At 51.7% G+C, this 13,045-nt stretch overlaps 1 protein-coding gene across 14 annotated transcripts in view; it reads left to right on the forward strand.

Annotated features, from left to right (window-relative positions):
* Positions 1-13,045, forward strand: part of ATP11A (ATPase phospholipid transporting 11A) — a 187,573-nt gene that overhangs the window by 131,459 nt on the left and 43,069 nt on the right. For all 14 annotated transcript variants that reach the window (XR_012426599.1, XR_012426601.1, XR_012426600.1 and 11 more), the window contains exons 10-16: positions 335-416; positions 1,325-1,475; positions 2,500-2,697; positions 6,783-6,956; positions 8,212-8,375; positions 9,971-10,042; positions 11,475-11,548. Coding sequence is in view for 11 of the 14 variants with exons in the window: in XM_065533014.2 (XP_065389086.1) it covers positions 335-416; positions 1,325-1,475; positions 2,500-2,697; positions 6,783-6,956; positions 8,212-8,375; positions 9,971-10,042; positions 11,475-11,548 (915 nt within the window). In the remaining 3 variants the exon portion in view is untranslated. The remainder of the gene's footprint in view (positions 1-334; positions 417-1,324; positions 1,476-2,499; positions 2,698-6,782; positions 6,957-8,211; positions 8,376-9,970; positions 10,043-11,474; positions 11,549-13,045) is intronic.

The raw sequence follows: 13,045 nt of genomic DNA on the forward strand, positions 1-13,045 counted from the left end.
GTATTGTTATTTTTATTGAAGATTTTTTTCACATCTTTTCCATCCCCAGTTGGTAGAACCTGCAGATTTAGAACTCGTGGATATGGCAGGCCCGGTGTATATTAAGACGGGAACTCTTGAAAAATGAAGCATAGATTGCTTCCTACACATGAGGAAAGGTCTTTATCCTAAGGAATCAAATGCTAGTGTTACGTGACTATGGACACTAGTTTGTGAAATTAAAAATAGGATTCACTTTACCCAAGAATTGCTTTTCCCCACAGCTGTGTGTAACTCACCATAAGGCAAGACACACTTGTGCCCTGGTCATCACGCTTGCTTTTCCTCCCTGTAGGTGTGGCTATTTACACGGGCATGGAAACCAAGATGGCATTAAATTACCAATCGAAATCCCAGAAGCGGTCTGCCGTGGAAAAGTAAGGCTCCCTGCCCTGTCGCTGGACACGCGTGATGGAAGTAGCTTCCTCTTGGCCTTGTTGGAGGTTCCTTTACCAATATACAGCATCTTAGTAACTGCAGAGCTGACCCTTCAGAGGGACTTTCTTATTTTGCAGTGAGGTGGACGGCCACACCCCTCCTTCCTGCGCTTTCTAACGCCTGGTACCAGGTTCATGGCAGGTCCAGTGTCCAACAGCTCCTCCCACCATTTCATGAAAAACTCCAAATGGGCTTAGTTTTAACTCTCAGATTTGGTCGAAACCATGCATTCTCTGCTGTGGTTTTACGAAGAGCGAACAGAGTCATCTTTTCATTAAAGTCCTGATGATAAATACGTCGGATGGTAGCGGAATTTGTACTGGAAAAGAAAGGCTTCCTCCTGAGATCTGCTAAAACCTTAGTTAAGGATCTGTGCTTTTCCTGTACTGAGGACACTTCCTTTCAGAGTTATTTACTTTTCCTCGCCCTCCTTTCCTCCCTCCCTCTCTTCCTTCCTCTTTCCTTTCCCTTTCCTTTCCTTCCTTCCTTTACAGTGGTGGTTAGTCACCAAGTTTTGAACTAATTTGTTGATGCTTAATGGTAGAAATTGATTTCTGGATGTTCTTTTCAACGACGCAAGTCCAGGCAGTGCAGAGGCATTGTCCACAGTGTGCAGTGTGGCTGTGAGAAGCCCTCTCTCTCCTGCTTGTGGCACTTTTCCCCCCTTGGCTCTTACCTTTGGCCTCTAGGAGTATGTGCCAGGGACCATGGCATGGGCGCAGGTACAGAGGACCCACCGTGATGCGTTGAGGGCGAACGTATCACGGTGCCATTCCTGTTCTGTTTCTTCAAAGTGCAGAGCTCATTTCCTTGGGGACCAGTGATCACCTCTGTCCTTTTGTTTTAGATCGATGAATGCGTTCCTCATCGTGTACCTCTGCATTCTGATCAGCAAAGCCCTGATAAACACTGTGCTGAAATACGTGTGGCAGAGCGAGCCCTTTCGGGATGAGCCGTGGTATAATCAGAAAACGGAGTCAGAAAGACAGAGGAATCTGGTATGGACAATCACTGCCCTTGTATGATCCAAGGTGACCTGTGGGCCATTATTACGAAAATGTGGTGCAAGAAAAAAGATGAGAGTGAATTTACTGTAGGCAAAAAGCAGCCTTGATTGATTCAATCTCTGTGATAGATGCATTCAGTGAAAGTTAAAGTCTCAGTGGACACCAACTGCTCCTGCCATCTTTGGATCTGGAAAGGTAGAGGTTCCCACAGTGAAATCATCAGGACAGTGCCTTAAATACTTGCACTGTGTCCTTTGTTTAGAGGGTGCTGAGTAAATGCTTGTTAATGATTACGAGATAAATGGCACATATTTGTGGTAAATACTTGGAAAAAAGGTCTACTCCCAGTCCAGAGCAGGGCTGTGTGCAAACCCAGATCCTGTCCACTGAGCCTAGAGTGGGGCCGTATGCAAACCCAGACTTGTGTTGACTGAGCCTAGAGCAGAGCCATATGCAAACCCAGATCCTGTCCACTGAGCCTAGAGCAGGGCCATGTGCAAACCCAGACCCATGTCCCCTCCGTCCAGAGTGGGGCTGTCTCTGCATCATCTGTCCCTCCCACAAAACTAACATGGCCCCACAGATCAGGATAAAAGTATACTGAAAAGTCATTTCACCAGGCTTAGTTTTTACATCTGTAGGTTATTACCAAGTAAGTTTGGTTGTAAGAGACTCAAAGAGATCCTGTGAATATGCGGAAGTAAAATTGCCACAGGTGTCTGGTGGGCATATCTCCTGTCACCGGCGCGTGTTTGTCTTAACTCATGATTTAATCTCCACTTGCTGGCAGGGCAGCCCTGCAGCTCAGCCCCTGGACCCGGCGGGTCCTGGTGCAGAGACCAGGTGACCCAGTGGCTGCCCCCCACCCATCGTCCTTGTCTTTGGACTCTGAAATCTTGTATTTAGTAGTAGCATTCGTATAACTTATGTGTAAGCCTGAGGTGTTAGAGCAGCGTGCTGGAGCCCTGCTGTCCCTCCTGGCGGAGGCGCTGACCCGCACCTTCTGCTCTCGCAGTTCCTCAGGGCGTTCACGGACTTCCTGGCCTTCATGGTCCTCTTTAACTACATCATCCCCGTGTCCATGTACGTCACGGTCGAGATGCAGAAGTTCCTCGGCTCTTACTTCATCACCTGGGACGAGGACATGTTTGACGAGGAGACTGGCGAGGGGCCTCTGGTGAACACGTCGGACCTCAACGAAGAGCTGGGACAGGTTGGTGTCTCCTGAGTCCTCTGCTGTGATTTATTAGCTTCTGGGTGAGTCTGCTTCACGTGCCTCAGGTCCTGTTACTGTCGTCCGAGCGTGGCTGTCCCTGGAGCTGGGGTAAGATAGCAGCAGGGTTGTTTTGAACCCTATGTATGAAACAGTCAGCAGTGCTATTATATTTACGACGGATGCAGAATTACCTGCACTCGCCGACTCCTGGAAACTCATCTGGAGCTTCCTGGGCAGAACCGCAGAACCCTTTCTGGGTGCAGATGTGAATCAGGGCTGGTGGGTAAAAGTGGCTTTGCCAGCCTTGCACTCACTTCTGCACCTGATATTCAAGTCTCATAGCAAGCTGGGTATTTTCACTTTAAAGATGAGTAAGCCAGACTTTCAGTGAGTTGGTTGATTGCAGAGAGTTCAGACGCCTCCGTTCAGATCCTGCTGCTGCGTGATGGCTGCGGGAGCTCAGGCTTCACTGCCACGCCTCGAGTCTCAGTCTGTGAAATGGGGATGATAACAGATGCTGGCCTTGCAGGATTGGAGTGTGGATGAAGTGAGATCATAGACACAAGGTGCACAGTGCAGAGTCTGGTGCGACCGCCGCGCTGCCGCCGCACCACCGGGAGGCACACACCAGACCTGCTGGCTTGGGAAGGGAGCTGGGGAAAGACCCATTCCCTGGGTGTCCCCAGCCTAGAGCGGTGACCTTCCCTACCTTCCCAGCCTTAACGTTGCAGAGTGCAGGGTTGCCAGAGCAGGTACCAGGAAAGGGTAATTGGTCTTTTCGGAAGAAATAGAAAGCAATTTTGAGGGGTATTTTAGCAAACAAGGCCACTTTATAGACCGGTAGCTGAAATCTCCATCTCCCTCCCAGATGACAGCCTGTAAATAGACTTAGACTCCGGCAGATACAGAGGCCTCTGTCTGCCTCCTGTGAGGAAGGTGGACAAACGGAAGGATCATGTTTTGCGTTTGATGAGTTTGACTTTTCAGTGTGTTCGTCCAGCGTGTCCCATACTCCTCACAGTGGTGTGTTGTCTCAGTCAGCAATGCGCAGACTGATTTAGTTGCTCAGTAGTCAGGTGCTTTTACCTAGGAATATTCTATCTCCTTTTCAACAATAGATGGTACATTTTGTGAGCTTCTGATAAGTTCATTGGGAAATAACTTTTTTCTGTGGCAAGGAAAGTGCCCAGCAGTGTTGAGTACAGCAGATTTCTTCTCTGCCCTCCTCCATCCGTCTGTCTGGAGTCCAGCAAAACAGAATATGATTTCTGTCATTCTTTCCTGACCAAAACCAGGCTCCAGCCTGGAGGCTGATCTCCCCACACACAGAGAAGTGTGTACTGTTGCTCACGGGGGGACACACTGAGGTCAAGACAGGTGGACAAGCCCAAAAGGCAGGTTCATCTGACCGCAGCTCCGTGGGTAAACGCCCATGCCCACCGTCGATGTGCAGTATGATAACATGACTTCTTTTGTATGTGTAGTAGAGATTCATCCACCACTCAAGTGTCTGTGTCTACGACGAAAACAACCATCTCCCATGGAGATCCTGTGCCAGAAGTGCTTTGTGCACCTTCTCTGTATCCTGTGTGTACTTTGTGTACCTTCTCTGTGTCCTGTGTGTACTTTGTGTACCTTCTCTGTGTCCTGTGTGCTCAGTGCCATTGCCTCTGTCCCGTGGAGATCTGTGCCCAGCAGTATGTGCACCTTCTCTGTGTCCTGTGTGCTCAGTGCCATTGCCTCTGTCCCGTGGAGATCCTGTGCCCAGCACTTTGTGCACCTTCTCTGTGTCCTGTGTGCTCAGTGCCATTGCCCTGTTTCTCAGATGAGAAACCGAGTCAGGAGCAGGCAGTGCCCTGTTCTACCAGGTAGTGTTGCCTCCTGAGCACGAGTGCCTTGGAACACAAATCCTGCCTCAGGCCGAGTTGAGCAGGCAGGCGTGCATTGTCTTTTGTTGTGAGAGCTGAGGGTGATGGCAGCATTGACCGTCTCTGGGCTTAGGGTTGACTGTCCCACCACCAGAAAAGAAAATTGCAGTCCAGGACCCCTGATGAACAAAGTGTAAAAATCCTCAGCAAAACACTAGCAAACCAATTTAGCACCACACAAAAGGATCATGCACCACCTGTGGGTTGCAAGGGTGGCTCGATGTGTGTGTAAATCAGTAAGTGTGGTGCATTACGTCAGCAAAATGAAGGACAAAACCGTATGATTATCTGTGATGCAGAAAAGGCATTTGACAAAATTCAGCATCCTTTCATGATAACATCTCTCAACAAATTAGGTGTAGAGGAATGTACCTCAATACAATAAAGGCCATAGATGAGAAGCCCACAGCTGGCATTGGAGAAAAGCTGAAAGCGTGTCCTCACACACAATGGAGAAAAGGTGAAAGCTTTTCCTCTAAGATCAGAAAGAAGACAAGGCTGCCCACATTCACCCCTTCTGTTCGGCATAGCGCTGGAAGCTCTAGCCAGAGTAATGAGGCAAGAAAAAGAAATAAAAGGCATTCGTATAGGAAAGGAAGAAGTGAAATTGTTTGCTGATGACACAATCTTATATATAGAAAAGCCTAAAGATGCCACCAAAAAGCTTTTAGAACTAATCAACAAATTTGCTAAATTTGCAGGATACAAAATCACCCAAAAGTCAGTAGTGATTCTATATACCAAACAACAAACTATTTGAAAAAGAAATCAAAGACTTTCACAAACTTGTTTAATATTAACAAAGCAAACAATCTTATCTCCGTGTCCTGAGCTAACAGAACTGACTGGATTTGTGTCAGAGATTTCAAGCTTTTGTTTCCACGTTCTTGAAACTGGGATAATAACATGGTTGATGCATTCATCACAGTTGAAGATTAAATGAGGCGCTGCCCAGTGGCTGGACACTCTGAGTGGATAAGAACAACAAATGTTAAGCTCAACAGGAGGATAAACCAAAACCTCTTAACATTTGTTGTTTCGTTCTTACCCATTTTACCTTTTTAAAAATGTTTTTAGGGCCTGGCGTGGTGGCTCACGCCTGTAATCCCAGCACTTTGGGAGGCCGGGGTGGGCGGATCGCCTGAGGTCAGGAGTTCAAGACCAGCCTGGCCAACATGGAGAAACCCCATCTCTACTAAAATTACAGAAATTAGCCAGGCGTGGTGGCACGTGCCTGTAATCCCAGCTACTTGGGAGGCTGAGGCAGGAGAATTGCTTGAACCTGGGAAGCGGAGGTTGCAGTGAGCCGAGATCACACCACTGCACTCCAGCCTGGGCGACAGGGTGAGACTCCATCTCAAAAAAATAAATAAAAATAAAATTACTTTTGCGATTGAGTAAGAGTTTATTCTGAGTTACTTTAAAATCCTGTGTAAGAAGGGTACACAGGTTGAATATCCATTGTCCAAAGTGCTTGGGAAAGAGGCGTCCCCATGGGCACGTCCGAACTCAGTCTCGAGATACTGCCGCTGTTCCAGAATTCCCACCTTCAGTTATTCACGATAAACATGTGACCCGTGAGCTTATCTAAAACCAGAGGTTAAGACGGGTTGTATCTTTAACACATATTACAATTTTCTCCGAGGTTTGTTTTGTCCTCATTCGCTTGAATTTTACCTTCTCAACCTTACATGGCATTGTGGGTTTTGACCTCCAAGACTTTAGAGTAAGTTCGTCCTCTCCGTAGCCTTGGTTTTTATTGTTGTTAAGTAAGGTTCGGGACGACCCACTCACACTCTGTCTTCCCAAACAAATGGAGCCCTGGCCCCACCCGTGTCTCCTTCCGGGGAATGTGACTGTGAGACCACACTCTGTTTTGTCTGTTTTGCTCCCAACCCAGAGAAGGTGCCCCAAGGCCTCCCCACCCGTCCTGAATCGCACCTGCCAGGACTGCTGGGTCCTGCTGGACGCTGGGAAGAAGGATGGGATGGGAGTGTGGCTCGGCCCGGTGAGGAGTCTGTCTGGGGGAAAACCTTTAGAAATCCACTGCCTATTCAAGTCGCAGTGGGAGCTGGGGAGGAAACAGCTGCTGTGTGTCTGGCTCGGAGACGGGCCTCCCTCAGAGCGTCCTGACTTGCTGTGCCCTGCCCGCAGGTGGAGTACATCTTCACGGACAAGACCGGCACCCTCACGGAGAACAACATGGAGTTCAAGGAGTGCTGCATCGAAGGCCACGTCTACGTGCCCCACGTCATCTGCAACGGGCAGGTCCTCCCAGAGTCCTCAGGAATCGACATGATTGACTCGTCCCCCAGCGTCAACGGGAGGGTAGGTGGCAGCCTCCACGCTGTCCAAGTGTGTGAGTGAGTGGGCGGCTGTGTGTGCATGTTGAGTCCACCCCTTTTCACTCGAGTGTCCAGGAAAATCCACCTCCTCTCTGTGGACTTCAGTGGGAGGGATGGTCAGAAAGTGCCATGTGTGCGGTGTCCCATTAGGACACATCTGCTCGGTGATACCCATGTTAGAATTGGTTCTGAAAACCGTAGAAGCAGGGCAAACATGCATGCACCCAGACACCATGTGCACAGACACGCACACACACTCACACGCAGACACTCGCAGACACACACTCTCCCTGAGCCCCGTGTGCACATGCTTACACACACACGTACTCATGCCCAGACACCGTGTACACACACAGACACATACACACACACTCCCTGACACCATGTGCACACATGCTTACACATAGACACACCCAGACACCATGTGCACACACAGACACATGCACACACGCTCACACGCGGACACACACACATACTCACACATGCCCAGAAACCGTATGCACACACAGACACACTCACATGCAGACACACACATGCACTCTCACATACACCCCGAGTGCAGTGGCTCCAGATCTCAGCATCTCTGGGCAGGACTGGGGTCCCAGGCTGACGCCATTCCTGAATTTTCCCACACACAGGGCAGCCTTGGGGATCAGATCCCAGCTGGCTGTGGCCCTGAGCACATCTCTTCACCTTCCTGAATGCTGATTCTGCAGCTGCAGGCGCAGGATAATAGCTCCTGCTTCTTAGGGGGTTTCAGGGTGAACGTTACGATGTGAGTCAACAGCAGGAGTGCCACTGTCATGTCTAGTCTAACACATGCTTCGGTTAGGAGCATGTCCCCATCGCGCAGGCACCGGGGCGGAGGCACAGCCAGGGTCCAGCATGTTTGTGGATGTCTGTGTTCGCGGCACCGTGTGACTCAGTCTCCCTGGACGCTCGTGGCTGTTCGCCATTTCCGAGTGCACGTGAAGCCTCTGTGGTTTCTAAACGTGTTGGTGCTGAAGAACACACGCCTGTTTCAGTCTTCATCACCCGTCAATTTCAGTTACCACAGAGCGCTTGAGAATGATGGAAAGCCGTAATTCCATCCCACCGTATAACCCCTCACCGCCCGCAAGCTGCCTTCGCGGCTGCAGGGACCAAACCCCCCTTCGTGTTTTCTGTCTGTGCCTATTTCCCTCTATCTTCAGTGGATGCATAGTGATTTGTGGGTTCTGGGAACTGCTTTTTCATAGGAGCGCGAGGAGCTGTTTTTCCGGGCCCTCTGTCTATGCCACACTGTCCAGGTGAAAGATGATGACAGCGTGGACGGCCCCAGGAAGTCTCCAGACGGGGGGAAATCCTGTGTGTACATCTCATCCTCGCCCGACGAGGTGGCGCTGGTCGAAGGTGTCCAGAGGTACGTCTCGGGCCGAGGGTCTGCCTGGGTTTCCTGATGTGACTCAGCCCCACCCTGGCCCCAGTCAGGGACTTGCATCTGGAGGCGTCCTCAGCCCCACCCCATGCCCTGCACACTGAGCTCTGCTGCCTTTGCGCCCAGGTTCTGGGGACTCCCGTCCCTATATGAGCCCCTCCCACCGTGATAAGCAGTGTCTGGTCCCCAGCGCATGAGTCTTCAGCTCTGACTTTTCGTGGCTGGCTTTTCTTCCTGAGGTCTGCAGTAAGTTAGAGGTCATTCCAAATAACCACGGGCTTTGAAATATGGAAACAATCCTTCCTTTAACACAAATATCCCTCCTGCATCTCAGAAAACTGAAGCCCAGAGGCCCAGCAGCCTTCCCAGAGCCACAACCTGGGTGGGGCAGAGCAGAGCTAGTGCACGACCTCCCACCGCCCACCTTTTAAGCAAACGCTTGGAAAAATACTTTAGGCATTCCAGATACATGGATAATTTCAACTCAGGGAAGCCGTTTTCAAATCCACCCAGCTCATGACTTCTGTAATACCGAATCTCCCCTCTCCAAAAGTAATAAACGGACACTGCCTTCAGGGACTGAGTGTGGTGAGAATCATGTTAGCGCTTCTCCCCTCATTACAGCCATGTTTTTGTTGCTGCTAAACTGATGTGTTTTCTCTGTGCAATTTGAGCAGCACAGATACGTCAGCAGTATCACTGGGGCCCTTCGTTCATGCGTAAACCCACACGTGTAGGTGAGGCTTCCTGGAGCTGGGTTTCTCTCTTCTTGGAACACAAGTGCCCAGGAATGCCACTGCCTTCATCACAGGTGTTAGAAGTGAGGGCAGGCTGCCCTGCCCGCCTTTGAGACTTGTCCCCGCCCTGAAGCTTTTCCTCCAGCCGCTGCTCCCACCTGGGCTGGCCAGAGGCCTCCACTCCCATCCCCCTGGTGCTGCGATGATGGCCGCCGCTGTGCTGGGAAGCACGTCTTCTCCCGGGTCCTCTGCTGGCCTCTCGCATCCCGAAGCCATGCTCTGTCTCTGCCATCCCAGCGGCTCCCACAAGGCCTTGAAGGTCGCTGACCCTCAGGCATGCAGGAGGAGGCATTGCACAGATGGGTGCACCACGTGCTGGCTGAAGGCCTGCGCTGGGCCTTGGTTCCCCGTTGTGACTCAAGGGGCTTGGTCTGGGGGTCACAGCCTCTCAGAGACCCTCTCCCTCTGGCATCGTGTTCTCTGCTCACCAGCAACAACAGAGCCCACGAATCAGTGAGCAAAGGTGTTATCGAAGCAAGGATTGCAGGCCATGTGCCCGCCACTGTCTGCTGGAGAACAATCAATACTGACAAGAAAGTGCCTCACTGCTGCGTACCAGGGAGGGCTGGGTTGGGCAGAAATTCTGTTGCTCTTGGAAGATTTTTTGAGATGGTAAATAAGTTCATAATGATAATTTCCTAACTTTATAATGCAGTTTATAATCTCTGTTTAACTGAAAGTATTTCTTTTTTGAAAAGAACGCTTTACCAAAATACAAAGCAAATAGTGCAAGAGGAACATCAGCATCTCAGATTCACCCTGAGGTTTCCCTTCGCATTGCAGACTTGGCTTTACCTACCTGAGGCTGAAGGACAATTACATGGAGGTATTAAACAGGGAGAACCACGTCGAAAGGTATGTGCAACTCGCCCTTAGATGTGAAGGGACTAAAGAATAAAGAATGTTCTTTATAAGGTTCTGTATTTGAGGGAAAAGACAAGTTCTCTATGTTCTCCCGCAATTCGCTTCCTCTCCTTCCCAGTGACAGCCCGGGAATGTTACCAGATGTTCTGGAGAAGTGCTGGACCATTAGAGAAGGGCTTGGGTTCAGCCACAGGGTTGCTTCCCCTGGATGGTTTTTCTGAAATCTGACTCAATAAGCATGAATTTGCGGTCACCGTTCCAGCAAAGACACAAGATCTGGTGGTGACGACCTCAAAACACCTGGATTTTAAAATTTCCTTCTTAGGGAAAATAAACTCCCCACTGGAAGGGAAAGGACAAACCCCTTGATTCGGCAGGGGCTCCCGGGCCCTCCACTGGCACCAGCTGTGCCCTCCCTACAGCTCCCTGGGCTTTCCGAGGTCTGGAGTGACCTGGGCCCTCCGCTGGCACCAGCTGTGCCCTCCCCACAGCTCCCTGGGCTTTCTGAGGTCTGGAGTGACCTGGGCCCTCCGCTGGCACCAGCTGTGCCCTCCCCACAGCTCCCTGGGCTTCCCGGGGTCCAGGGTGACCCGGGCCCTCTGCTGGCACTGGCTGTGCCGTCCTTACATCGCCCTGGGCTTCCCGGGCTCCAGGGTGACCCGGGCCCTCCACTGGCACCGGCTGTGCCCTCCCCACAGCGCCCTGGGCTTCCTGGGGGCCGCAAGTCACTGCTGTTGAGGCTCCGGGTTTGCAGCTGTGGAGGCGGTGAGATCGTGGACTAGATGAGACCCCCCGTCAGGGCTCTGCCGAGGAACCCCTGGCTCCGAACTGGGCTGGCACTGTGGCCAGAGCCCCTCCTCAGCTTCCCACTGAGTCCAAGGCCCTGAGGAGACTGAGGGGCGGCAGCAGGGGCTCCCAAACACTTCTGATGCTCCAGACGCCACACAGGTTTTCTGAGTCTTCCGGTAACAGGACGGCACCAGGCAAAACGCCAGTGTCCTTTGCTTTTTCCGTGGTTTTGATCTCTTAGGGTGATGCCAGTTCATTGGCAAGGATCCGAGCTCTGACACAACTTTGAGTCTGTTCACCAATGTTTAGGGAGGGAGTTGGTGCATAGGGAGCGTAGCCTGCTTGGCAGAATGTGAGCCCATGCCCTGGGTCGGGTGGGGACGTGGTGAGGAGCTGGTGCCACAGGTGCCACGGGGCCCAGACTCTGCCTCACTGGTACACCTACCACGTCCTTCAAATCCAGGCCTCTCAGGGCGTCCGTGTGAGGACAGCCCTCACCCAGCGGCCCTCGTGTGTCCCCTGACGAGGGGCCAGGGTTGCCCCAGCCATTCTGCTGCGGAGAGCTTCGCAGCTACCAGATGGAATCGCGTGAGGACCCACGTGGACAGTGTGACCCTCTGCGTTTCTCTTTCAGGTTTGAATTGCTGGAAATTTTAAGTTTTGACTCAGTTAGAAGGAGAATGAGTGTAATTGTAAAATCCGCTACAGGTAAAATTTCTTTTTCTTTTATTAAGTTATACATGGTGGTTGTGTTTTATTCTGATAACTAAATTCTACAGGACCTTTAAGGATTTAGCGTTTAAGAATGATTTGTTCTTTTTTAAAAGAGTATAGACAGATCCTCTCAAAATGCTATTTTTTTATTTTTAAAAAGTGAAACATTTCTGAAATGCTGAGGAGGGAGTCCTGGGCTAAACACCCGGCACCCTTGCTCTGTCCATCTTTTAGTGTCGAGCTGGGGACACTTTACTGTTGAAAATTGCTTAACTGCATTTGTGAGTGTTTCTCTGCCCATCCCTACCCCCACCCGCTTTTCTCCATGCAGAGCTAAATGACATAAAATGTTTTTAAATAACCACTTTCAAGGAAAAGGTAGTGTGGGTTTGCAAATGTATCTGTAATAATGTTCAAAATTGCAAAGTGAGCTTTGTTGATTGGCGGTTGCCGTAACAGTGTGTCTGTGAGAACAGCACACTCGGTTTGTGCTCCGGAAAGCTGGGGTGAGCAGTGGCGGGGCGCAGTCAGGGCCCTGTGGCCGCCGTGATGTTTTGGTGACCCACATGGGTGGGCACTCTCCTGGTCCCCCCACTCTGACCTGTGGCTGCCCCTGTCCTGGACAATTCCCTCTCCAGTCCAGGTGGACACGTCTGTGGTCCCCTGACCTCCCTGTAAGGGACCCTCCCCGGCACTTTGCATCCCCCATGCACAGGTGGACGACCTCATCTCCCCCCACTCTCACCAGGTCACGTGGGATATGACATGTGCCACAGGTCACTCAACAGCGCAGCCCCTCAGGCTCCCGCCCACAGTGCTGAGGCTCGAAGGCGTGGGCGCCCCTGGCTGTTTGCCCTGGACAGGCAGGGCCCATGGGCTCCGTCTGCAGGGGCCACCCCTTTGCGTGGCCATCGCTTCCTAAGAGCTCCCACCCGCCGGTGCTGAGCTTCTCCCAGCGTCCCCTCTGAGGCTCTCACCCACCTTCATCGCCAGACTGTCCCTAAGTGTCCCCAGAGGGCACTGCGCGCACCCCCCACAGTGGCCTCATTCCCTGCTGCCTGCAGTGCTTTCCCATAGCAAGGGCCTTTCACCCATCTGTCCTTTCCACGGACGGCTCAGGAAGCCTCTCCCGGCCCTCAGCCCCACAGCCGCGTGCGGGACGTTGCCCTGTGGTGGGGCTGTCCGTCCGTCCGTCTGCGGCCGCCGGCAGCCCGCACGCATCCCGAACGCAGAACCGATGCTCTTCTCAGCAACACGCTCACGTCACGCCACCCTCCACCGAGTGCTCCCAAATCCTGTGCCCTTGAGAGCCCAGCATCGGAGCGGGGCTTTGTCGAGAGCTGTGGGATCTCACTCTTCATTGTTTCCTAAAACCGGACAATCCCAGGTTGCATTTAGCTCTTTGGGAAGATGCCTGGCAAACAACCAAACAGCCGCTCCCAGGAACCAGACAGACTCCGTGCGGAGAGCTCCGTGCAGCATCTTCCTAAG

The sequence above is a fragment of the Macaca fascicularis genome, chromosome 17 (genome assembly GCF_037993035.2).
Source record: "Macaca fascicularis isolate 582-1 chromosome 17, T2T-MFA8v1.1".
In the NCBI taxonomy this organism is placed as follows: domain Eukaryota; kingdom Metazoa; phylum Chordata; class Mammalia; order Primates; family Cercopithecidae; genus Macaca; species Macaca fascicularis.